Genomic DNA, 27,183 nt, shown 5'->3' on the forward strand with positions numbered 1-27,183 from the left:
TTGATTTATCTGATTTCTTTGTATAAAGATTCTCTAGTTTACGATGTGTACACAAGTCATTAAATTGGTGTTGATGTTTATGCAGTGAACTTGCCAACTGGTTACAGCAGACATCCCTTTATGAATTTATGATGGGGCAATAAAGACGAGTGTCAGGAGCCCCTTGTATGGGTGAGGAATCACTTTCCCTGTGTTACACTGGGGACACCAATGTGGACATGTGCTCTCATAGGAAAGGGCAATGTTGAAATCCAGATTTGGCAAATTGGGAGCATCTCTAATTTACTGCAGTGAGGGAGAGAGAGAGCATGTGGGTGTGAGAGAGAGAAAGAGAGACAGAGAGGAAGGGGAAAGAGACAGAGAGAGGGAAACGTATTTAAATGCTTTCACTTTGAAACAAAACTATATTACATTCAAGGGTTTCAACCAGGAGCCTATTCTTTGTAAACCTGACTAGGTACATATACAGATTATTATAGAGTCTGTGTCAGTAATCTAAAATTTATCTGCTATGACAAGTGAAAGAAATATTTGAAGAAGAGGGCTATGTATGGTTTCCTTTTATCTATACAGTTTTGTTTGTAAAAAAGACAAATACTCTCAAGTATTATGTCATGAGAAGGTGTAGTTTACACGTTTTCATTATGAAGAGATCTTCAAAGTCTATAGGTACGAGTTTAATTTCCTAATTCTTGTGCAGACACAAGACTTCCTGAGAGTGCAAACATGCTAATTTAAAACAGCAATACAGATGTTGCTATGATTTATAGGTGTTATAGTAGTGCTTCTTCATGTTCTAGTATGTACTGACTTGATTATCGTTGCGGTTTTTACTTCTCATTAGTATTTGCATTTAGAAGTCAGATAAGTCAATTCGTAATTTTCAGTATGTACCACAGAAGATTTATCTCAAAGTATTACTTATTTCAGACTATGCTCTATGTGTAACTTTGTCTGCACATAAGTGCTACTGCAAATAATCAAAGAACTAAGATAAAATGGAAGAACCCAGAAACATAGGAAAAGCAAGCCAGATAAGGGGGAAAAAAAAAACACTTTCATTTTTGAAGAAAAGGATGGACGATCAGGGAGGTGGAGAGAAGGAAGGAAGGAAGGTGTTCCAGATGGTTCTGAAATGTGTGCAGCACAGGAGAAGATTCTCAAATGTCATGTGGTTTTCTGAAGAGACAAAAACAGGACTTCACTGTTGATGACAGAGAAGATAAGCTGGAAGTGAGATAGTGAAATTCATTTTTATCTACATTTCCTCCCAATTCTCACCCTTTGTGGAAGTTCTTTCTTTTCCTAGTGAGGAAATTCAGATAATTAAATGCAGTTAAGAGTGCAGGCTAAGAGAAGAAATACAACAATGTCTAATTAGCAAGGTTGTGCTGATGAGGGGCTAAATTATATGCTACCCCTTACAAGTTAGAATGACAGAAATATCATAGAATATTCTTGAACTACCTCTAGCAAAAACTTAAAGTAGAAGAGGAAGTTAAGGCCAGCTTACATTTCAGGATGAGAAAACAGGGTAAAAAGGACTGGTTTTGATCTGTGGCAGCCATCTATTCAACAGATACATTTTTACTGGGATCTTTTATTACAGTGTTCTGAATTAAACATGTGCAGGATCAAGAGACGTGTGAAATATGGTTTCTTTCATTGAAGACCTCACTGTCTTGTTGGGAAGTCAACCCCACCGGCTCCCTCACCCCCCACCCCAGTATCTGTAACACAAGGTAGTACAAAATCTCAAGTACAAGTACTTGAGGAATATAAATGAAGTGTGACTCAGATATCAGCTGATTCCTTTGACCACACAAGTGAGTCTGTTTTAAATCTATACAAACGTGATGTCAAATTCAGCTGCTTCATCAGCTTCCTCAAGAAACCCAACCATATAAGGATTTTTTTCAATTTCCTAGCTTTACTGAAGATTTGTAGTGTCATGAGGAGGTGTCACGTCACACACTACACATGCCACTTGAAAAATACTCATTCTACTCATCTCATCCCCAGGTATTCCCTTTTAACCTTACTCATTTCTCCATCTCTTCTACTAGGCAACTCTCAACACAGCTTGTCAGCCCTTTATTCAACTGAGTAGCTCCCAGCTTTGACAAGAAACTTAGCTGCCACTAGACTCTAGGCTTGGAAAATTCATTTCAACCCCCATTTCCCAGCCTCTAAGCTTATCAAAGATCCTTTTCACTAGAGCTGCTGATTATTCCTGCAAAGCAATTATTTGCCAGCATCTAAAAAATAAAAATTTATTCATATTAGTTTTTTTGGAAAAGAGAGCAAGAATCACTTCAAAGTGGTGATCAAAAATCTTAAAGAATGGCATATCAATCAGAATAGGCTATGTTATGGTGCTTTGACAAATATCACCAAATCTCAGTGGCTTAGCATAATGAGGATTTATCTCTTGGTCACACAGACTCAGCCATGCATTCATTCTACTGTCTAAAGCAACTATCCTCCACATGCAAGTTTAGCATATATGGTCCTTGTGTCTTGTGGCACCTCCATCTCAGCAAGTACCCCCATGACTTCAGCAGCAAGAGAGAGAGCCTAGGAAGTTCACATCTGCAGATGAACTCATCAGCTCCAAAATAGCACAGGTCCCCTCAATCACAGTCATCTGTCTAGAACTAGTCATATGGTCCTGCCCAATTCCTGGGAAAGAGAGACGCAGAGGGACTGGGAAACATAGACTTCTGTGTGTATAAAATGGGAAGAACGCCCAAAATAATGGTGAACATGTGAAATATCTACAATATGGGAAGATTTTGATGGCAATGATATAGGAATAAAGTGAACAATGAAGCCAGTGTGATTTGGTTAGGGCTTTACATGTGTGTTAGAGAGTAATGGGATATAAGTTTGGAAAAATGGGTTGAGGCCAGATTATGAAAGGCCTTTCACCACAGGCCAGAAATCTGTTTTATTTGTGACATAGAGCCATGCGAGTTTTGGGAGGAATATGAATGACTCATGCTGTATATTGTGGGGGTGCTGGTGGTGATTTGTATTGAACTGTAGTCAGATTTAGAGACTTGAAAACCAGTGAAAGATTTTCTTCTAAATCAGCTCAGTATGAAGTAGCACTCAATTTCTGCTGTTTCTGGGGAAACAAAACGGACTCTGGCCTAACTTATCTCCCACTACACATCTCAGTTGAAGATTCGTTTTGTACCTGCTCTCACCTTATTCTGCTTTCTTGGTGGCTCAGATGGTAAAAAATATTCACCTGCAATGCAGGAGACCCAGGTTCAATCCCTGGGTTGGAAAGATCCCCTGGAGAAGGAAATGGCAACCCACTTAAGTATTCTTGCGTGGGAAATTCCGTGGACAGAGGAGCCTGATGGGCTGCAATCCATGGTCGCGAGAGTCAGACACAACTTAGTGACTAAACCATCACCATCACTTCATTCAGTATTCTTTATACAGTTAAAGAACCCACCACTTTTAAGACCAGCTACCAGACAAGATATTAAAAAAAAAACCCACACATCTGAGAAAACATTCGTGTTTGGAAACACCCGTGAGGTCCGCAAGCATTTTCTTTTATTATTGGAGTATACTTGGTTTACAATGTTGTGTTAGTCTCTGCTGTATAATGAAGTGAATCTACTATATGCTTACGTGTATCCCCTCCCTCGTGAGCCTCCTGCCCATCACCAGCCCCATCCCACCCATCTAGGTCAGATGAGCACTGAACACTGAGCTGTGTTCTCTGTACTATATAGCAGGTTCCCACTAGCTATCTGTTTTATACATGGTAGTACACATATGTCAATTCCAATCTCCCAGTTAATCCCACCCTCTCCTCCCCCTACTTTGTCCACATGTCTGTCCTCTGTGTCTGTATCACTATTCCTACCCTAGAAATAGGTTCATCTGTGCCATTTTCCTAGATTTCATGTATATGCATTAATATATGATAGTTGTTTTCCTCTATCTGACTTACTTCATTCTGTATGACAGACTCTTGGGCCATCTACATCTCTAGAAATGACCAAATTTCATTCCTTTTTATGATTGAATAATGTTCCATTGTACATACGTACCACGTCTTCTTTATGCATTCATCTGTCACTGGACATTTAAAATGTGTTAAGGTACAGGAGGTTGGGAGTCAGCTATGTTAAGATGACAGGACTGATGTGGAAAATGCCAGTGACCTGGCAGAGCAATGGAAAACACGAGGGATTCTGATTGGTGACTCTTTACCCAATATGAACAAATAAATAGCTATAGTTTGTTATGTGTTTAATTATTATGTGCCAGACAGCATCTTAGTACTCTATTCCTTGAAGCTGATCTGCAACACCTGGAATGGTCGACACCAGCTGCTTTTCCAGCCCTGTCCTTGCACTTCACCCCTGTCTGTGCCGTAGGACACTGGCCTCCTGTTCTTCCCGCCACCTCCTAGCTGGCGCTGCCTTCTCTGCTTAGATGTCACCTTCTCAAAATGCTCTCCCTGACCACCCTATGTAAGAGATCAATTCCCCCGTCCACTTTCTATCTTGGTATAGAAATAACCTCAGTGAAGTTTATTTTTTCATAAAACTTATCACCTTCAGGCAAATTCTATATTTTTGGTGTAATGCCTATGTCCCCTCTCAGAATGTAAGTTTCATGGGGGTCAGGAATTTGTTTCTTTTGTTTGTTACTGTGTTCCCAGTAGCTGTACAGTTCCTGGCACTCAAAACTGTTTGTTCAATTAACAAGTGACTTTTGTAAGCTTCATGAGACCCCTCTGAGGTAGGCACCATTAATTTTTATATTTTATGAGTGGTGAACCTGAGTTGTAGGGTGGTTTGGTAGCATTTTCAAAGTCTCCCAGTTCCTAATCCATGAGGCCAAGATTAAACACCAGAACCATCTGATTACACAGTCTGTATATTTCGCCACAGTGCTCCGATGATAATCCTATACTTAGATCATGGTAATGGAAAGTTAGCGTGAAAATTATTCTTTAAGAATCCAAACATTTCATGTATATGTTTGAATCATTCATCTAACATTAATATATAATTATTGAAAACATGATAAATATTTCTATATGCATGAGAAAGTAAACTGACCCCGACCCCCACCCCCCAAAAAAAGTGTCTTGTGGAGCTAATAGAGGGTGATCTTGAAGAGCAAATTTGCTCACATGGGCCAAATGCTTCCTCCTGCAGAGTGGGCTGCCTCCCAAAGAATTAGCCTCTCTCAAAATGAATTATTAACCCCAGCGTCCTGGCCAAATTCCCACTTGGATAGTCTAGGAACTGTTCAAAACTTGGAATCTATTGAAATTAGCATGGCTTGATTGCAGTCTCTGCATTAATTGTGATATAATAGAGTTTCTCCAGAGATTTGTGCATATATTATTCTAATCTGTATAGACTGGCTTTGTCTCTTAAATTTTTTTAGTTTCTTCTTCCCCTCATGAGATATGGCCTGGATTTCTTTATAAGTTTTTCTTTTTTTTTAATTTCACTGCATGAATAACTGTAAGCTCCTTTTTCCTTGGACTCACCAAGCCTTTTTTCACTTGAACGATTAGTCTCTTGGTCATTATCGCAGTGTGTTGCAGACATTAGCCACAAGAAGCTTCCAGATCCCCAGCTCACTTACTCAAGTGCAAGTGTAGCTTGGGTAGGAGCAAAGTTCATTCAGTGAAATTTTCTTAATTGTCTCTTTCAAACCCCCACTCCTCAAGGATCTTATATTCTAGTTCTAGGAGTCATATATCCATTTTTAAATTTAAAATACCATTCATTTTTAGGTTTAAAATAACTTATCCATTTTTAAGTTTAAAATAACTGGCCTAATGGTGTAATTGTTTAGGACTCCCATACTCATCCTAAATTATGGCTATTAATTTCTTCAGACAATTTTGTTAAATGATTTACACCATTTGTTTTGGTCATAAGTAAGCTCTATAATGTCACCTAGATTCTAGAGATGCAGAGAGGTATGAGTTTAATTAAACTACAGAATCTTTTTGCTTATGTCAAATTGAAACAAATACCTTAGAAATGCATTGTGTTGCATGGTTTTGATCGTAACTGTAGAGTTGATATAGTTAATTAAATCTTGTCAGCATCACATGATTCTTTCTGTAAGTTGGTCTTTCTTGCCTTGAGTTGATATAATCAAGTCTTCAGTATAATAGATTATGTTATAATGGGTACTTCAGCAGTGTTTTCGTACTGTCAGCTTTCTCTCTAATCTATGTAGAGAGTAAGAATGAAGATTTTGTTGAAAGGCAATAATTATTCATAGGAAATAGTTGGCCTCATAGATTTTCAGCATAGGGAAAGACATTGAGAACACAAGGTTTAAGTCCCTGCATTTCATCTGTCTGGATCGCAGACAAATGGTAACTTGCTTCTGCTTCCTGCATTCCATTCTTTACCTTTACCAAGTGCAATGAGACAATGGATGTGAGCCATGTGCACTTAGAACTTCGGCAGCTAATATTAGAAAAATGCTTTGAAAATGACAGATGGAAAGAGCTATAAATGCAATCGCTAATGGATTTATGCACCCTTTCTCTCTCTATTCCAATCTATTTCTACCAGTGTTTTCCAAAAAATTTCCCAGGGCTCCACCTGAAGTGTGACCTGATGGCACCATAGCACATGTGTTTCCTGAGTTGGCTGAGTGTTTCCAAAACGTATCTACACTTTAAATTCAAATGTTTACCCACTAGGGTTTAAATCATGGAAAGTGTTACTACCTTAGTGTGACAGCCATATACTTCAGCCTAGACTATTGTTACAAGTGCTGTGGGGCTTTCTACAGGTTTTTTCCCCCTTTATCTTAGTCAATATGGGCCTAGAAATGTATCATTCCTTTTTGGGAAAAAAAAAATCAGATTTTCAGTGTGTAAATAAATTGACAGAGTCTGCTTTTAAATCTGTAACAGGCAGAAACTTCCCATCCCCTTGCCATGCACCTCCTCCCAACTATGAATGTGACAAGGTAAAAAGCCTAAACACTTACATTTCTCCTGCTTCCCACGTGCACTTGAAATGAGACACTCCATACTTCAGTCTCAGGTCAACCCCGGAAATGTATTCCTTTATTTACTCACTTAACCAAATATTTATTGAGCTTGCACTGCTCTCGCAAGCACTTTTCTAGAAGCTGGATATACAGCTGTGAAAAAAACACAGATGAAAACCCAAGCACTCATTAATAAGTCCATCAGAATGTTTCATTTGGCATTTCCTGTAAATATCTGAACTTGTTCATAAAGAAATGTAGAAGAGCATTAGTCTGCTGAGGGAATTAATTGCTTTGTAAGAACATTATCTTATGAAAGAACTCAATTTAGCAAATAGCAGGCTCCTGAAGTAATTCAACTTAGAATATTTATACTTACTATGAATTGTATTCCCAAATGTCCAAGGAGTTAAAAGAAAGGAATATCTCCAGAGAGTTATTCTAAGTTCAATAACATAATTAGCATTTCAGTCGCTTAAAATTAAAAGGATGAATGTGTTTAGGAGCTTGAAGAAGAGAAAAGAAAGCGTATCCAGTCAAGTGTGAAAATACCCACCTCAGTTTCTAACAGTTCCTCCATTCCTCCAGATACCAGGATTCTTAAATTTCTAGTCCGTGCTGTTATTGTTGTTTAGTCACTAAGTATTGTCTGACTCTCTGTGACCCCATGGACTGTAGCCCACCAGGCTTCTCTGTCCGTGGGGTTTCCCAAGCAAGAATACTGGAATAGGTTGCCATATCCTTGTCCAGGGGATCTTCTTGACCTAAGGATCAAACCTGTGTCTCCTGCGTTGGCAAGCAGATTCTTTACCACTAAGCCACCAGGGAAGTCTTCTAGCGTAGGACCTGGCACCTATCCATCAATGTTTTCAATGTTTGTAGAATTGTACAAACACCACTATGATAAATAATGCACACAGTATTCATTCCTTATAAGAGTATATTCCTGAGTGAGTTAGTATTCAGTCCAATTCTTTGCGGACCCATGGAGTGCGGCCTGCCCTTGGAATTTTTCAGCCAAGAATTCTGGAGTGGGTTGTCATTTCCTACTCCAGGATATCTTCCCAACCCAGAGATCGAATCTGAGTCTCTTGAGTCTCCTGCATTGACAACAGATTCTTTACTGCTAGTGCCACCTGAGAAGTCCAGTATGTTCCTCAGTTCAGTTCAGTCGCTCAGTCGTGTCCGACTCTTTGCAACCCATGAATTGCAGCACGCCAGGCCTCCCTGTCCATCACCAGCTCCCGGAGTTCACTCAGACTCAGGTCCATCGAGTCGGTGATGCCATCCAGCCATCTCGTCCTCTGTCGTCCCCTTCTCCTCCTGCCCCCAATCCCTCCCAGCATCAGAGTCTTTTCCAGTGAGTCAGCTCTTCCCATGAGGTGGCCAAAGTACTGGAGTTTCAGCTTTAGCATCATTCCTTCCAAAGAACATCCAGGACTGATCTCCTTTAGAATGGACTGGTTGGATCTCCTTGCAGTCCAAGGGACTCTCAAGAGCCTTCTCCAGCACCACAGTTCAAAAGCATCAATTCTTCGGCGCTCAGTTTTCTTCACAGTCCAACGCTCACATCCATACATGACCACTGGAAAAACCATAGCCTTGACTAGACGGACCTTTGTTGGCAAAGTAATGTCTCTGCTTTTCAATATGCTATCTAGGTTGGTCATAACTTTCCTTCCAAGGAGTAACAACCAATATGTTCCTAGGCCATTTCAGAATTGGCTGATTAGGTTAGAAAAGATGAAAAAGTAGGGATTAATACATTTCTTTCTGAATTTCTTCCCCTTCTGTATTTCCTTCACTGTACACAATTTTAAAATGTTCTAACATCTGAATTGAAAAAGTATTTTCTTTAGTTTCTGCCAGGTTAGAAACACTGATACTAAATGGATGCTGATTTGTAAGTGGGTCTGTGCAAAGGAGAGTTTGTCAGTCTACTTTCTTTCACTATCCAGATCAAATCCAAGAAATGATCTTATATAAGGGGTCAGAGTCATGAGTTGATGGTGATTTTTGTTCACATTTTTTAATTCTTTGAGATAATTTTTGACTCCTCCTATTACCTCTCGACTCCTATTACCTATGACTCTTCCTTATCTTGCTTAAGAAAATGTGCTTATTTAGATAAAAGCATAATCAATATAATATATAATCAATATATAATCCTGGAATATACATAGAACAATACCTTGCATTTTACTTCATGATTTTCCACTAGAATCTAAAGGCCATTTGTGGTTTATTTCTCGCCATGTGGCAATCCTTAAGTGTTTTGCTAACTTCTTAGAGAACTAAACCCACTCAGCTTATGTTGCATGAGGTTATATTCCCAATTACTCAAATAAGAGTATTTAAATTATTTAAATATTTAAATAATGCACATGATTCAGTCAGTAACACCTGAGTATTCATGGTTTGAATACTTCAAAATACCTTGTTTAAAATGAAAAACTTTATTATTCCCTTATGGTCAATTGGTCAACTCACCTTACTCTGAAATGTCAGTGCTTTTTGTATTATGGTAGAATACGGATCAAATTTGAGTTCATCTGTTAAAAATACAACACACGAGGACTTCCTCGGCAGTCGAGTGCACTTCCAAAGCAGGGGATGAGAGTCCAGTCCTTGATGGAGGACTAAGTGGCCAAAGGAAAAAAAAAAAAACCTTGCCAAGCATGTATCAGAAATGTCAGAGGGCACTGTCCGTCATGAAGACAAATCACAAGTAATATGCAAACTAACAGGCACCGACAATCAGAATGGCTTCCCAGGTGGCTCAGTGGTAAAGAATTTGCCTGCTGCTGCAGGAGACGTGGGTTCGATCTCTGGGTCAGGAAGATCTGCTGAAGGAAGCAATGACAACCCACTCCAGTATTCTTGCCTGGGAAATCCCATGGATAGAGGAGCCTGATGGGCTGCAGTCCACAGAGTTGCAAAACAGCTGGACACAACTTAGAGAGGAAGCAACAAACAAGCAACAGCAATCAGAATGGTTGCTCCACTAATTAGAGCAGATGCTGGCCATAGTGCTTCATACCCGTTGAATTCAGCTACATTAAAGATCTGTCCTTTTGGAGTCCAGTTTTTGTAGCGACAACCCCTTTCAGGGCTTCTTAAATCCTTGTAAGAAATATTTTCATGCAAAAATGGAATCCTTTGTTCTAAGAATGTAAAAATATACTATCAATTTCTAATATACAAAGCAGAAGGAATAAGAAGTAGCTATTGTTTTCTATAAATCTTATCACTTAATGCATTGGAAAAATATGGCCAGTGCAGTAATTTTAAATATTCATATTTTTAATATGTCCCCTATTATTCCTCTTTCCTTTATCCAAGTTGATAAGCAGATGCAAATACTTTCTGCCAAGGTCAGCTTAGCTACACAAGTTAAGAAGAGCTTTTTCTTACTATTTTCTGATTTGCTATGCAAATTAGAAAGAAAATAGCCATGCACTAATATTTAAGTATACTCTAAATGTATTCTAGCATAAATCCTTATTATTTTACATGAAACTTTTAACCTCTGTTTCTGTATTTAGTCCATACATTTTAAATTTATTTGGATGTATTTAGCATAGCATTTAATTATCATGGTAAAAGGTTAAATACTTAAAAAAAATTTAAAAGATTAAATACTATCAAATGATTTGTTATTTCAGTATTTGATCACTTTTCCTTGAATGAGTAAATGTTTAGTCAAAAGATATTCAGAGTCATAGATATATTTTTAAGTGCATATATTTTTTCATTTTCTTTGCTTATAACATGGATTAGTTTATGATCTTGTATACATAATTACCAGAAGATACATAGTCATAGGTATGTTCAAAAGACATTTTGAAGGTGCTCTACTTACCGATGAGTTTCATTTGCTCTAAACACAAATTAGAAACTCACAAACTGGTGTTTTTTCCATCTGCTTAGAAACACTGTTTGTTTTGAGTATCTGCGTGCTCTAAAGCTTGGGTAGAATGGTAATGGGGCCATTATATGCACATTGGGCGGCTTGTGCTCAGGCGAGCCCGACTCTTTGAGACTCCATGGACTGTAGCCTGTCAGACTCCTCTGTCCATAGAACTTTCCAGGGAGGAATACTGGAGTGGGGTGCCATTTTCTTCTCCGAGGATCTTCACTACCTAGGGATCAAACCCGAGTCTCGTGTATCTTACATTGGCAGGTGGGTCCATTATCATAGATAAATGTGGCGGTACCTTGTTCTGTCTCCATCTTGATGTAGTTAGCTTTCACTAAACAGGCTGCTCTTAAAAGGGGAAGGAAAAACAAATTGATAAGATAAAACTGTGGGGAATTCCAAAATAAATACTGCTAACTGACCTTTTTTGGTGGCTCAGTTAGGCATGTTCTTGTTAGGGTACCAACTGATTGCTTTATTTACTAGTATGGTGCATAACTAAGGTAAACAATTGGGTAATATCTTTGGCTTATATTTTTGTAATTCCTAGACAGACCAATAATGGTCTTTCTCCCATAGTTTTAAAAGTCATAAATTCCAAAACATTTGGAGAACATGAAGCTATAATTTTTAAAAGACAAGTTTTTCTTTTAGCTCACTTCCCTTTTTAAAGAGTGTATCTCTAAGTAAATAGTTGTATCCCATGCTCATTTACATGCAAAAAAAGCTTTGTGTATATTAGAAAAAGAAGCCAGTAAGAAACCTCTCAACCAATTTCCTAATGCTAGTGTTTAAAACCTTGAATTTTTATCTTGGTGAACTGTAAAATCAAAGAATTAACTCTCATTAAGGGGTTCTGTTTCATCATAGCCACTCTGATTAATACCTCTGTAAGATTGTACAAGAAACGCTCAGTCACTACTAAAGTTTTCTTTTTAACCACCACAGTGTGCATCACAAGAAGTCATCAGTTTATAGCTATTTCCTTCTTATGACTTTTTAGCTTATCATTAACCCCATTCTCTTATCCTGTATTCTGAGATGAGCAAAGAAGATAATATCCACAACATTTCCATTGCTTACTCTAGAGATAATAACCTTTTTGAAAAAGAGATAACCCTTAGTTTCTTTAAACAATTTCTTCCTCTTTAAATCCATGTTAGCTTTCTCTTGTCAAGTAAGACTTTCAGTGCATTGTTAAGTAAATAAGACAAAATTATTTATAGCATAGTCTATGCAAATGAAATTGGACTAAATACACTGGAATTGTTTATTATGCCCTGTAAATTTGCTCCATAATTCTTTAATATTTACCCTACAACTTTTTATCCAGACTTTTTTCATGTTACTAAAGAAATGTAATGGATTTTAAAAAATATTTTTATTTTTATTTATGTATTTATTTGGCTATGCCAGTTCTTAGTTGCAACATGTGAACTCTTAGTTGCAGCATGTGGGATTTAATTCCCTGACCAGGGATCAAACCCAGGCCCCTTGCATTGGGAGTGTGGAGCGTTAGCCACTAAACCACCAGGGAAGTCCCAAGATTAAGAGCTAAACTAACTTTTTTTTCTAATTCAGTCTCATATGCCACTGTGTCTGGGCCTGTTCAGTAGGATTGTTGTCATAAGATTAGATACAAGTATCTAAGTGGTCTGATATTATATATCTTTAAAGCAACTCCTTAGCCTTTTTAACAGGAAGAAATTAAATGTTAGTGAAAAGTCCTATGTACTTATTTCCTTTCCATAGTTTCTTAGTGCACCATCTGAATTTGCCAATTTCTACTTAGTATTCTATGTTATGAAGTTATACTTTTGTTTTGAATAAGAGCTGGTTTTTCACTATTTGGCTGTTTGACATGAGTGAGTGAGGTGAGGTGAGATGAAGTCACTCAGTCGTGTCCGACTCTTTGTGACCCCATGGACTTCTCCATCCATGGGATTCTCCAGGCAAGAATACTGGAGTGGATTGCCATTTCCTTCTCCAGGGGATCTTCCCGACCCAGGGATCGAACCCAGGTCTCCCGCATTGGAGGCAGGGTGTCTCCTTCCTTAAATCTCCCTTCTCATTTGCTATCTAGCTTTCAACTCAACCTTTTCTCTTATTTCAAAATAGTATTTTTAGGATGCAAAAAATTCACTTGTTTGCATTCTCAAATTTGATTAATTCTACATGCACTTATTGATACCTTGGCATGCTAAGCAGTGAACTAGATTCTGGAAATAAAATATGGATAGTCAGTCCCTGCTTTCAAGGAGCACAGAATGCAATAGGAGAAACTGACAAATAAGCAAGTATTTACAATGCAGTGTGGCTAATGAAGAAAAATAGGATTACATGGGAATATATGGGATATAAGAATTAAGTAATTTACAGGGTAAAATCTGGCTACTGGTATTCATGATTCCTAGGTAGAAATAAGATGTTCTGTAAGAAATGTTCTTTGAGGTTATATAAGTATGAAATTTGTTCTCTCTGAGGAAGTCACGGACATCTTTAAAAAAGGAGGAGGCCAACCAAGTTTAGGGCAAGCCGCTTTGCTTCAGCCTTAGTTTCATTAGACATAAACTGAGAAAGTTTGTATTAAATGACTTCTGACTTCTATTTCTAAAACTCTGAGTCTGTAAGTTTTGTTTTTGCAGTTCACTGAAAAATCTAAATAGCCTAAGCCTGTTTTGAAATCTATTTCAACAAATGATCCATAAAATAAATAAGCACGAAATTCAATTTTTTGGAAAAGTGGTCTGGCTGTAGAACTGAGTAGCCCCATAAAATATTAATTTGGTCATAGTGTGGAAATGTGAAATGACTGTTAAATGAGTCAAGGCCTTATTTGTGGCCTTTGGCTCATTTGGTAAGATTACCCATTAGCCATGTAGGCAGCATAACACGCATGGTCAAGCAGCTCATGGGAGCATCCTAACAAATGTTAAATAAAAATTATCTTTCTCTAGCCTTAGGAATATATTGCTGTTATTTTCAAAATAAGACTGCTCAGCTTTAAAATCTCAGTCAATAGGAAAATAATTATATTCGTTGCGCTTAAAATCCTGACTACTATCTGCAAATGTTTTCTAATGTGTTTTTATGTTTTTATGTTTTTTTTGGAAGTTTAGAAGTGGAATGAGTGTAGATGGTTTCTGACCATCATCTAATTTCATTGCTTCTGCCCATATGAACTCCCTTTGTATCACTGCAATACATGTATACGTAACATTTCCCTTTGCAGATGCAAAAAAGTGTTTCTCCTTAGTCCTAAGACATGTTTTTCCTTTGTCCTTAACTTTGGTTTCATGAAAAATTCCTTCTCCATTCTTTTATTTTACCTATATCTTGATAATAATAAATTAAAAATCTCTGTATGATAATCCATCAGGCTCATTCAGTATTCCTTTAGCTTATCTACAAAAGAGCGTGCGCTTTTCTCTTTGCTCCTTTTAATGAGGCCTTCCTACTGTGGCTCTAAATATCAACCAAACATGTTAATCTCTTAGGATCTGGCTATTATTAAAATCTCTCAAACCTTTTCTGAATTTTAAAAGATGTGATTATTATAATTTAATCTGTTTACTTCCACATGAACTCAAATGGAAATGAATCCCCTGAAATAGCCACATTTTCTTCCTCTCAAATATACATCTGAGATTAAAAACAAAACAGCTAACTAATTTAAATCTGGAATCTGGGTTTCTATGACACCAAACATCTGGATGAAAAGTGAAAAATTCAGTAGATGTTTTCAAATATCCAGATATTGTGTCGGTAAAACAGGTAAATGACTGAATCTTACCATTTTTATCTGAATTTTTATGTATCATGTATATGGCACCATCAGTCCTATCTAATAAAAAAGTGTCAGTTTCAGAAATAATGCATTCACAAATATGTACGTATTGAGTACCTATTCTGTAAGAAGTATTCTAAGTGCTATAGAGAGTTCAAGGTTAAAGGCTTAAACCTTGTCCTCAAATGATTTGCAGTCCAGTGAGGGCTATAACACAAGCACACATATATACCTAAAAGATAATATAGCTGGGAGGAGAGAAAGCACTGTGGAATTTGGGGGAAAGTGACTACTCAAGGCTAGGGAAGACTTTCCAGGGGACCTAGTGTTTGGACTGACCTTGATGGACATGCCAGAATCATGGAAATGGAAGGGAATGTTGCAGTCACACAACATTTGAAATACACTCTCCTTTAGCACCTTGGAAATTTACTTAAATCCAATAATACTAAATTAGCCAGATGATTGTAACAACTTTTGTGTCATTTTTCATTATCAAAGCCTTGGGTCTCTGTATGGTTTTTGTGTCTAAATGTGTTTCTTGGGTATTTTGATGAATTTATATTCGTTTCCCTTAAGAGTTTCAATTTTCCACAAAGAAATATACTGAAATTTGCTCTCTGTATGGTCATTATAAAAATTGTACCTTGTACTTTGCTTTTCAAATTAGAAAAATAGATATAAATTTTTCACAGTTCCATATACATTGCATGTTTAAACCTCTGTCTTCCAAGTTAGGTGATTTTTTTTAATCTATTAGGATCACAACGCTGATCAACTTTTTAATTAGCAATAATCACACCTTGGATAAACCTCATTGGCACAATACTGCCACTGCACAAAGCTGATCAACTTTTTAGAAAATCCCAAATCCTCAAGATTTTTGCCTCGTTCGATCAGAGTCTAGATCTAGGTCAAAGCAAAATGGTTCACCTCTTCTTCTTCCCCCAACCCTGCCTTCCTCTTTTGCCTCATCGTCATCTTTCTCTTTAAAAGAAAAAATACAATCATTTTTAGCTAGAGGGAGATAGGGAGTAAACTGAGAAAATGTCTGATAATCTAAAGCATGCCACATATATAAATTGGCTCAAGTAGCTGAAAGGTAAAGGGTGGCTGGGTTTAGATAAAGCTGGATCCAAGGGCAGAAATGTGCATGAATCTATTCTTCATAGCTTCTGGCTCTGCTTTTGTCTGTGTCCTCTGCATCCTCCATCAGCCTCTCTCCATTTGGTGGCAACAATGGCCTGATGGCAACTCGACACAAATTCTACTGACTTAGTAACCCCAGTGACAAAAGAACACTTTTGACTGACAGTCCTAACTGACTCCCATTAAGCTCAACTTGGCTTCTATCTTCAAAGCAGCCAGGATGATTAGCTATGTTGATTGGCTAAGCCTGGGTCAGTGAGCCACCCCCAAGCACATCGCTGAAGTAAAATCAAGGCGCTTTTATCAAGAGAAAGAGGGAAAGTTACTTCAGTGAAAAACTTTAATGTTAGGGTGGGAAAGCCCTCCACTAAATGTCAGGAGAACAGGTGGTTATCCCAGCGTTTCCTGTTTCTGTGGCCAGGCGTGTAACGCCATGTGCATCTTGGTTTCCTTATCTACATAAGTTAGGTTGCAGGACAAGGTTCTGTTTAAAGACCTTTTTGCCTCAATATTTTGTGGTTATGATCTCAAGAACTAGGATAAGGATAAGATACCCAGAAAATGCAGATTTACAAATAGTAACACAAAGCAAGAGATACATCACATCTCATGTAGAAGTGGTTCTGGTAGAAATTTGACCTTAGCTTTGTAGTAGAAGAGCAAAGGCTTTTTACTGCATCCTGAGGTAGTGATAAGAAGCTCAGACAATGTGAGAGGAGAGGAGAAGACTGTGTATGTGTATAAGAGAAAGAGAGAGAGAGAAAGAGTCAGGGAGGTTCAGAATTAACCATCACAGACTTTATTATTATAATCTCCATAGATATTTCATAAGACATGTACACCTTTGTTAACATCCTCATTTGCCGTTACAGAGACTAAGTCCCAGTCTTGTTCAAGGTGGCAGAACTACTTACAAAGCTTAAATGAGAACTTATATCTTTTTTTTTTCCCACTCTTCCTAGTGAAAGAGACATTGAGCCAGAGTTGGGAGTTAGCGGAGAAATACAAAAGTTTAGAAAACCTAAGGCTTTACTCTCAGAAAGTTGTACCTAGTCAAAGTGTATAAGATGTGACAATGAAGGGCTAAAAGCTATAAATGCTAAGTAAATCACTATATGAACCTAGTGGAAAGCAGATTACATCCAGCTATGAGGATGTGATAGTTTTTAAATATCTTGCTTCTGGTTTCATCTTGAGATTTCGTTTTGTTATACACTCTAATCATGACATCAGAATTTCTGTTTACTTAAATTAAATTAATGGTCATTGAATAAGTTTGATAGTCCACAAAAAGACATTTATTTATTCAGGAGTTAGATCTTTAGCACCAACTGGTTTCAGTTCAGTAAGCCTGGTCCTAGAGCAATAAGTGATATATACCTGTATACCCAGTGCAGTTTCATTGCCCCTATAGAGAAATTGCTTAGAGGGTTTCATCTGTGAGCATCATCATCAAACTCAAGGTGACCTGAATTAACTCTATAAACGAGGTTGTATTTTGGTCGGAGTAGGGGTGGGGTGAGCAGCAAGAGGGGTAAGGATTGAGGAAAAGGAAGTGGTGATCATACGACCAGTTTCCAAGTTTTTGCTCAAACTAAGATCCTGCCCAACAAATTATTTGATCACTTGTCTCCATGGCTGTATTACAGCCATTACGGAAGAAACTTGGCAAACTGCACATAGTTCCTTAAAGAACTTATCTAGTAAACTTTATAGACCAGTGAGTCAAACTCATAGGATAGGAAGGTAACCTTAATGATTGATTCTTGACCTGCCCTTCTTTTAAAAAATCCAATGAATAACAAAAGAGAATATCTAACAGTATAAAAAGTTGCATTAGTGTGTGTATTTTTTTTAAAGAAAAATGGAGTATAGGGGCTTCCTTAGTGGCTCCGTGGTAAAGAATCCACCTGCCAATGCAAGAGACATGGGTTCGATCCCTGGTCTGGGAAGATTCCACGTGCCACAGAACAACTAAGCCTGGGTGCCACAACTATTGTCCTGTGCTCTAGAGCCCGGGAAGCACAGCTGCTGAAGCCCAAGCACCCTCGAGCTCATGCTCTGCAACAGGAGAAGCCACCACAATGAGAAGTCTGTGCACTGCAACCATGAGTGACCCCCACTTATCACAACTCGAGAAAGCCTGCCCAGCAACGAAGACCCAGCACAGCCAAAAATAAGCAAATAAATAAAACCAAGTTTTCTAAAATGGAGTGTAAAAATTACTTACAATAAATTATCATTTTTAAATTAATATTTGATTTTTAAAAATTGCTTGCAGCAATATACATGCAGATGATATAGGAGTATATAAACAAAAAGTAAAAGTCTGCACCCCAGGCCCTACACGACATGAACCGTTGTTCAGTGTGTGTTTTTACAGATGTTTTTCTTGTATGACAAGCATTGATGTGTGTATTTAATTAATGTATTTATTTAGCTATTTATCTATTTTACCAAAGTTGAAGATACACGTTGTTTTACAGTTTCCTTTTTTCACTCAGCTATACGTGAGGAAAACCTTTTTGTGAGAGCTTCACGTTTTATTTAACTCTGATCCATTTGTAATTTATTGTGTACTTTTACTTCATAAGATGATTAAAAATACCACTTGAAGTTTTCTAAAACATTAGTATAAATCCTTTCAACATGGAATAAAGATCACGATAAATTTGGACAAAATTTTGTTCCAGTTTGGACAAAAATAGATAAGATTAACCACAAAAGAAGATTATTAAGTGATTTCACCCAAGAACCGTTTCAGTGATAAATTTATATTGTAGATCTATTTGCATGTACTTGATCAACCAGGTTAACCCCAAAAAGGAGGAGAAGAAAAAAGTCTAAGGTCAGTATCTGGGATACAGATACATCTCACATTCGAATGAGTCTTTAGAAAAAAGGCAATTTTAAAAAATTTCTATCTACATTGAGTCATAAGCCATACGTGTCTTATTAACTTTTTGAACAGTTGTCAGCTGATATTCAAAATAAGAGAATCTTTGTGAGTCACTTATATTCAACAGTGGCTTTAAAATTATTGGGGGATGTGAAAAACTTTGACCTATGCTGGTTCTTTCTTGATGAAGGGAATCATCATCATTGCTATTATGTTACAGTGTACGTTCTTATGAGTAAGTTGAGCCACCTCTGGGCCACTGGACCAATGTGGGTTGGCCCCCATCAGTGAACAGACTAAACTATAGCCTTATTCCAAGAATATGGAAACTGACAACAAATTATTGCTTGTGGTCTACTTCCAGTTTCAAGTGCAAACATACCAAAGTTTATTTTAAATTTGAGCCAGTCAGACATTTAGCAATATACATCAAAGAAGAAGTGAAGGCTTCCCATGTTTATTATTTCAATATGATGTCTGTTCTAATAAAGCAGAAGAATGCCTATGACGGACCATGTAGTAGAAATTCTCTAGTTCCACAGTTTGGCCTTAAATATATACATATATTTGTAAATTAATCCAAAACACATTGCCATGGTTCCAATTCCTCTGAAAGCTGATTGTTTTCGGTCCCTTTTTTAATTTTAGAAATACAGTGGCCGACTGCCAGAACACTTTCAGATAAACAGTCCACTCCATGTATAAAAGGGGCATAGAATCACGAATGTTCAAAACCACAGAATGTTATTTAAATAAGTTAAAGTTATTACGGTCTTCCCTATTAATTAAAAAAAAAAGCCATCTGTGCAAGGTGAATTTTTGTAAGGTCCCAATTTTTTTTAATGATTGTGGATGGAATTTGCAACTGCTTTCATGGTGAAAGTACAGTTCAGGGATTCCCAAGATATAATGCACTATTTATGTAATTTTGTGGTCATTGACTAAATTTCTAATAAAACACTGGGAAGAATTCTTATTATTCCATCTGAATGTACAGTGCTGCTTGAAGGAACTGACTGTAACTAACTCTACCTTTCTATTCTACCACCTTAACCTCCTGAATCTGTATTTCATCTGAACCTTCTCTGTGTATGTGCACATGTGTGTGTGTCTCTGCCTCTGTTTCTCTCACATACACACACACGTTGCAGCCCACATTTTGTCAGAACTGTCTTTGACAGAAACATCGCGATGGTGAGCAGGACTGAACACCCACACCAAAAAGGGAAAAAGAAACCACTGCATGAAGAAACACCACACTGGGCAGCATTACCAGTGCAGAGCTATGCATCCCTGTGATGAGGCCGTGTTTTCATTTTTGTTATTTGCAGAATTGATTTCCGTTGGGCAAATAACCTATAAACCTAGTAGGCTTTCAAAATCTTAGAGGAATAAAAAGTCAAAGGGTGCTTCTCCCTTGAGTGCGGCAGGAAAAATACCACGACAGGAAGGATTTGGGGATCTTTTTGGTCATTTTCCCTCCAACCAGTGTTGTCAGTCAATTAAAATTTGTACCTTAGGTCTTTACCAGTGTGAAGCCACTCCCGGCGCCTGTGATGAGCAGTCCGTCTTGTTTGTGCGGTCATTCATTATCTCCATTACCAAAAGGAGAATAGAGGACAATTACATTGTTTGGACGAATCAGAGTGTTAGGAGGAGTATTTGTCATGGTGGCAGAGTGCAGCACCTGACAGGCAACGATTGATGGCCAGGAATGAGTGTGAGTGGCCAAAGCTGCCTCATAGGATGCAAATTACTGACTGTGGATTCCAATTTATCCTGTTCATTTTTCTTGCCCGTGCTGAAGACCATTAGTGGTTTTTGAAGCAGTGAAGGGGTCATTACTAATGTGGGTAGGCTTGAAGCAGGAGGGAGAAGGAGGGGAAAAGCCTTCTGTAATTACACAGCTTTCAGGAACAGGCTGGAGGCCCTAGCCAAAAAAATGTCAACACCTCGCAATCAGAAAAATTTATTTTCATTTTATGCTTAACCCATATTAACTCAACATTATCATCTTTCTTTGTTAACATTTGCAGAATATTAAAAGCCTGGCTTCTATATTAATACAAATCTAGTTAACCCCTTTTGCAATACAGGGGATTTTGTTTAACCTAATGGCATTTGGTTTTGCTAATAAGTAATTGTGCACATTTTGGATAATGCACGCTATTATGGAAGATGAAATACCTGAAGAATAAAATCTTAGATGAGTGAAAAACATTCACTCTCAAACACTGGAATGCTTAGAATGCTATGAATGGAATACTTTGTTGTTCCTAACGTCACCCTTTAATAACATTGATGAGAAATATTTATTCCTGAAGGCTTTCTAGTTTAGAAACGACTTTGACATGCTGTATAAAAGTTTACTTTTCTGTTTAAGAAAGCCTGTGAATTTAGAGTAGAGACCGATTTAACAGATATATTTTATAATTATGTATATGCCAATAGAGTGTCTCAAAGTAAATGCATAAATCTAAAGTAACAACCTGATTTCAGAATGAGAGAGGAAAGGGGTTTGATGATGGGAGGATGGTTTGTTATAAATGTTGGTGAGTTGTGCTGTGAAGTAAAGAATTAAAAAACACTGAAGCCTATGGCTTCATTCTCTTATTGCCACACTTGAGGGTAAAATGTAAAATTTCTGTGTGAAGCATTCCCATAATTGACTCCTTGTGATGTGTGGTCATTGTATGTGACCCTCTTAACCCGGAGCAGCAACCAGGAAAAATGAAAGAATCTTCCACTGTCCTTTAAAGGAGTCAACATAAATAACTGTCAGTGAACTCTGCTGTAATTGAAGCAGTTGCCATGGCTTCCAAGTATAGTTGTGATTATGTACAATCTGACTTTCCAAACTTTGACTGTCAATAATCTTAGATTAACCAGGAAATAATGATTATATTGAGCCATCTCACAAAGAAAACATAGGAGAAGGGCTGCACAGAGGTTTTCCAGGAAGTAAAATGGGCCTGAATCTAGCTCCCTTAGTGTACATGAAGTGCCTGTATAGACAACCAAAATTCGGACCCTTCGCCCAAGTGCTCTGCATCCCTGATTGACTGAAGAAACTGAATACTTGCAACGCTGCTGGCTTTGTGCTGCTGGCCTCCACAGCGTGGTGCGAACTGGGCCACACTGGCAGGTTTTTGGATTCTTGTCTCTGCCCACATTTTCCCCTACACGTGATTAAAAGGCGCGATTAGGAAAATCAAATCATAGACTAAAGAAATCACAAACAGTGGTTTCATTCATAGACGTAAGTGACTCTTTCTTAACTTCTGATACATCTTTCAAAACATTTGTTTTTTCATTAGCATCCGTACCCTTCCGAAGAGCAGAAGAAACAGTTAGCTCAAGACACAGGACTTACAATTCTCCAAGTAAACAACTGGTGAGTGACCCCCAAATCAATGTCTTTCTCCTGTGGCTAAGATTGCTCAGTCATTGTTTTTTGTTTCTGAAACAAATGGGATTGAGGAGGATAACTCCTGTGTGTCTGCCTTGAAGTGTGAACGTAGTGCATAGCGAGAGGAAGAGGTAACTAGGTAAATGGTTTTGATGAGATATATCCTTTTCCTGTCTCTCCCTCCCTCTTTCTCTCCTTTTCTCTTCTCTTGCTCTTCCTCTCCACCTCACTTTTCCCATCTCTGATGCTTTAAAATTCTTGAATTGAACAGAGCAAATTCAGTTTAAGTCACTCCCATTTAAAGTAGTTCCTCTGGGTATTTTGGTGCAGTTGAAATTATCGGTTCTGGAAGGTTTCTTTTGTCTAGGCTTTTTAGGGTGATGGAGATGCAGGCTCTTTAGCACTCCTAACAGAAATTTATTTACCCAAATTTTTTTGTGTTTTTGAACACAGGGTAAGAAAAACCAAAGATTTACCCACTTTTAACTCTGCCATTTGGCCGATTACTGCCGTGAAGGTGCATGGGACATCACTCTTTGTATATGGCTTAGAGGGTAACTGAGGAAAAGGAGGGGCAGAGGATTAAATAAAATGATCACAGTGGCCAAGAAATGATATAGGAATTACTTATCAAAATACTGGCCCAGGTTTTATCAGCAGCTTAATTTTGTTCAGTACATTCTTGGGGTGATGTTCAGATTAATTGAACTGACAGTTCTCTTTCAAAATTCAGGGAAAGTATTTGCACGGATTTCAGGCCTTATACAAACTTAATTACATGGAACTCCATTTTATCATTCTAATTCCATGTAGCAGAGGTTGTATTTACAAATGAGAAGTCTCTGCCTTTATTCACAGCTTTCCTTAATATATTTATCAAAGCAGGTTCATTTACAAAGTGCTCTATCTGTGGGATACAGGCAGGCAGACATTAACAAAGCTTTTAGGTTTATCAGGCTCGCTGCCTGATGAGCTACCCGAGGGTCAATTGATTTTGTGGTTCTGTGATTCATTTTTTTCTCATTTTTCTAGGATCACAATGAGAGACATGCTTGGAGAATTAGCCAGTTTGTCTGCCTTATCTGTCAGGCAATTTTTTTTTTTTTCCCAGGGAAGTCAAGCTACTTAAATTGGCCACAGGAACTGCCGTTATCTGGCTTTAATGCACCCTATAGTGTGGATAGCATTTCAATTACACCAGTAACCAAAGCTTAGCTGCAGCCCTTTTCATGCCTAGTGCTGTACAGAAAGTGATGTGCCTACCTACAGAAGCAGAAAATTGAGTTGCCTTGCTTCTGTCAGGGTGATTAATGCAGAAATAAACTGCTAACCTGAAAAGAAAGGCAGGAAGAAAGGATAGACAATACAGGCTTGAATTCACTTTAATTTTCTACTAAAGATTGGAACTATGTACATTTAAAGATACCCTTTAGGCCAAAAACTTGGAATAAAGGCTGTAATCTCCAGACAGAGATGTGTATGTGATTCCATGTTGATACGGGCCTCATAGAGTAGATACGTATATGTCAACGTATATATATTCTCATTTATGTTCCTAGGACAAGCTATCAGAAGTCTAAAACAATAAAATAAATGCACTCTGTGTTGATGGTTGAAGACTTATTTGCGCTGCATGTTTTTTATAATCATCATACTGATCACCAAACTGAGCTACCTTGGATACAGTGGACCTTAATGCAGTGAATGTTGCTTTAAAATCACAATTTTTATAAATTTGGAACAAGTTGAGGGTGGTTGTGATGGGAGTTTGGGGAAAAAAGGAACTATTTCTACATGGATATTTGACTTTGACATTTGATCTTGCTCTTTTTGAAAGTACTGCTCCCTCTCACCCACTCCCTGTACTTTTTGATGTAGTCATTACACTTGAAGAGTGAAGATGCTACAGTCATATCTAAAGATGAGCGTTTTTCACAATTAGACACCCGGTTGGAACCTGGAGAGAGCACCCCTTATTTTCTGAATCCCATTAAGCCCCAGGGCATGGATGAGGAGTTCTGTGGTGTGATAGCTTAGGTTTCTTGTTTCTCTATTATTTGAGCCTTGTTTGCCACAGAATGCCAAGGGTTAGAATGTGACAGTCTATCACACTGCATACTTCCCGTAATATGGCATCAGTGTTGACACCTACATCTTTACAAAATAATTCCATCTCCCTAATTTTCACACTTCCCTCTGAAAGACCCTCTAATCCTGCCCTGAGGTCTAATTCTTAGTTAACAGCTACCATAACTTTGATAATAAGGTGTGACTGTGAGGATAATACAGCAGATACTTCTAAAAGACTACCAGGAATTTCACACAGGGACCGAATTTTGGTGGATCTCAAAAAGAAATGTACAAGAGGACACCAGCTACTATACAGTACATTCTGAAACTATCCAATGTCTTGATGATATCATCTTTAAAACAGAGAAAGCTATCCAAAACTCATTTCAAAAGGCTTCATAATCACTGTTCTTAAGTGCCAAGTGATAAGTAAAAGAGATGAGAAGAGTAGGCTGTAAACTATTTCTCCAGGCCCTGAGAGCTCTCAGAAATGGGGAAAAAAAGAACAGGGATCAGCAAGCAGTTCCTAAACTTCATTTAGTCAACTCTGCTAGGAAATAATACCCACTTCTCTGATTGAGGCCAAAACTTCAGACTAGTGTGTTCTGATGCCTATACTAAAAGAATTTGAATAGTGTAGAGAGCATTCACATTGGAAAACCATGGAAGACCTGCTTCAGTTCTGCTTCTCACTTACCTCTTAAAATAGAAAGGCCTAGAAAGGTCAGGGTAGTTAAGTATCACTGTAAAATAACCTCTGTAGTAATAAGCAATAGAACATGGCTCCACGCACTTGATGAGAGCAATAAGCAATAAAAACAGGCCTGTTAAGATCGGTCAGTAATTTCAGAACAAATAAGCAAAAAGGAAGTTTAGGAGATAATTAAGGGAATTAAAGATTGTTTTATCTTAGCAGCTAGTGTTAAGAATAATCTTAATGGGCTTTTCCTGTGTATTTACAGTAGGGAGTGTGCAAAAATTGATGATACCACCAAATCAAAATGTGATTTCAGGAAAAGAGTGGAGTTTGACACTAAGTCATTTTTTCCTACAATTAGTCATCAGAAATCTATTAATAATCAGTCATCCAATTAAGACCTTTTTTTAAAAAATGATGATAACCCGATCTTCAGTGTATGTATGCACTTCACTGCCAAAGCTAATCACAAATTCTATAGTGAGATTTGCTTTCTAGACTGTTCAGTTAGGGGAGAGTCACCTCAACTGTGAAACCCCCAAAATGTGTGCATAGGAGAGAAGAAAAGCAAAAGAATGAATATCCTCAGTCTGAATAACCTACTCACCATGAAGAAGCAAACGTGGTATACTGTGACTGAATATTCATTAAATTTTGGTAGCTAATATAGTGTAGTGGGTAATCAGACTCCGGAGCCAGACCCCATGGGGCTAAAATCCTGGTTTCATTGTTTATCAGTTAGATGTTCAACCTTCACCAAATTGCTTAATCTTTTTAAGCCTTAGTTTCCTCATCTATAAAATGGGAACAATAGTCACATATAGCTGTAACATGTCAGAGAGGTACTGCAGGCTGTCTCAGCATAGTGCTGGCATGTACCGCAGATGTTATCTGTGGTTAAAATAGTTAAAGTACATAATTATAAAAATGAGAGAGAAAGATTTATGATGATTTCAAACAATGCTATCAATTAAGACATCATTAAATCACTTATAAACTAGAATGGAGATTTCTTTCAGGAAAAAATAGAGGCAATAAAATTTGAGAGCAGACAACTTACTGTGCATAGCTTCTATCTTAAACAAAGATAGACTTTTGTAGTTTCTTAGATGATCCTTCTTTTGTAGTTCTTTGATGCCAAGGAGGTAAGATTAGGGAGCCCTAGGAGGTAAGTGGCTTCAAATAGCTGTGAAGACTAGACTTTTTGAAGGAAAGTTTTGGGTATTAATGCTCTGGTATTTCCTCAGGAGCCATGCTTACATGCATTCATTGACAGAAAATTTTTTTGAAAATCATTTTTTTTAATGAGGAAGTTCTTGCTTGAATAATTTGTTGGGGTGCATTTGTACATCTTTGAAGTTAGTAATCATTGAAATATAGCACAGTCTTAACTTTGACAATTAAAACCCCTCAATCCCTGGGTCAGAAAGAGCCCCTGGAGAAGGAAATGGTAACCCACTGCAGTATTCGTGCCTGGAAAATCCCATGGACAGAGGAGCCTGGTGGACTACAGTCCATGGGGTTGCATAAGAGTCAGACATGACTTAGTGAATAAATAACAACAAAGCTAAAAATACTGTGCAAAAAATCATAACATTTACATGTCCTCATATAACTTTCCTCAGTGCTGTATAAGAATTATGATATTAATTTTAAGTCCCTGTTTCTAGGTTTAATTTTAAAAGGAAGAAATACTGCTTTTAAAAACTCATGTCACTGAAGTAATTGTATCCTTATCTGTATACCAACAAGCAAAATTCATCAGGTGACATATTGACAGAAGAAAGGTATACTAGGAATAAAGGACTTACTTTCTTGATAGGAGGCTGTCTCTAGGGCCCTAAATAAACATGCACAAAACTGAAATTTTAAGGAGCTTTTTCAGTTGAAGGTAGCCAGCGAGTTCTTTTGTGTAATAGTTTTAAATGTCCCTGTACAGCCTCTCAACCTGAAGATATGAAATATATTCATCCTGCTTGCCCCATCTTTCCATCATTGGTCTTCCAACAATCTTTCTTGCTACAACAGCCTCTAATAATCAGACATCCACTTTGTGGAACTTCCTCATGGGAAGCGATAGCTTTGTTTTACCTATTTCAGTTTGACCATGTTGACAGTTTTTTCTGGACTAGATGAAAGCTTGTTCAGTTCGGACTAAAGTACTGTGCCAGGGGAATTCCCGGGTGGTCCAGTGACTAGGACTCAGTGCTTTCACGGCCCTGGTTCGATCCCTAGTTGGGGG

General features: G+C 37.8%; 1 protein-coding gene across 10 annotated transcripts in view; it reads left to right on the plus strand.

Moving 5' to 3' along the window:
• MEIS2 (Meis homeobox 2) overlaps positions 1 to 27,183 on the plus strand; it is a 222,581-nt gene that overhangs the window by 130,467 nt on the left and 64,931 nt on the right. For all 10 annotated transcript variants that reach the window (XM_018054480.1, XM_018054483.1, XM_018054485.1 and 7 more), the window contains one exon: positions 22,083 to 22,159. In XM_018054480.1, coding sequence (XP_017909969.1) covers positions 22,083 to 22,159 — 77 coding nt within the window. The remainder of the gene's footprint in view (positions 1 to 22,082; positions 22,160 to 27,183) is intronic.

This window comes from Capra hircus, chromosome 10 (assembly GCF_001704415.2).
Source record: "Capra hircus breed San Clemente chromosome 10, ASM170441v1, whole genome shotgun sequence".
In the NCBI taxonomy this organism is placed as follows: domain Eukaryota; kingdom Metazoa; phylum Chordata; class Mammalia; order Artiodactyla; family Bovidae; genus Capra; species Capra hircus.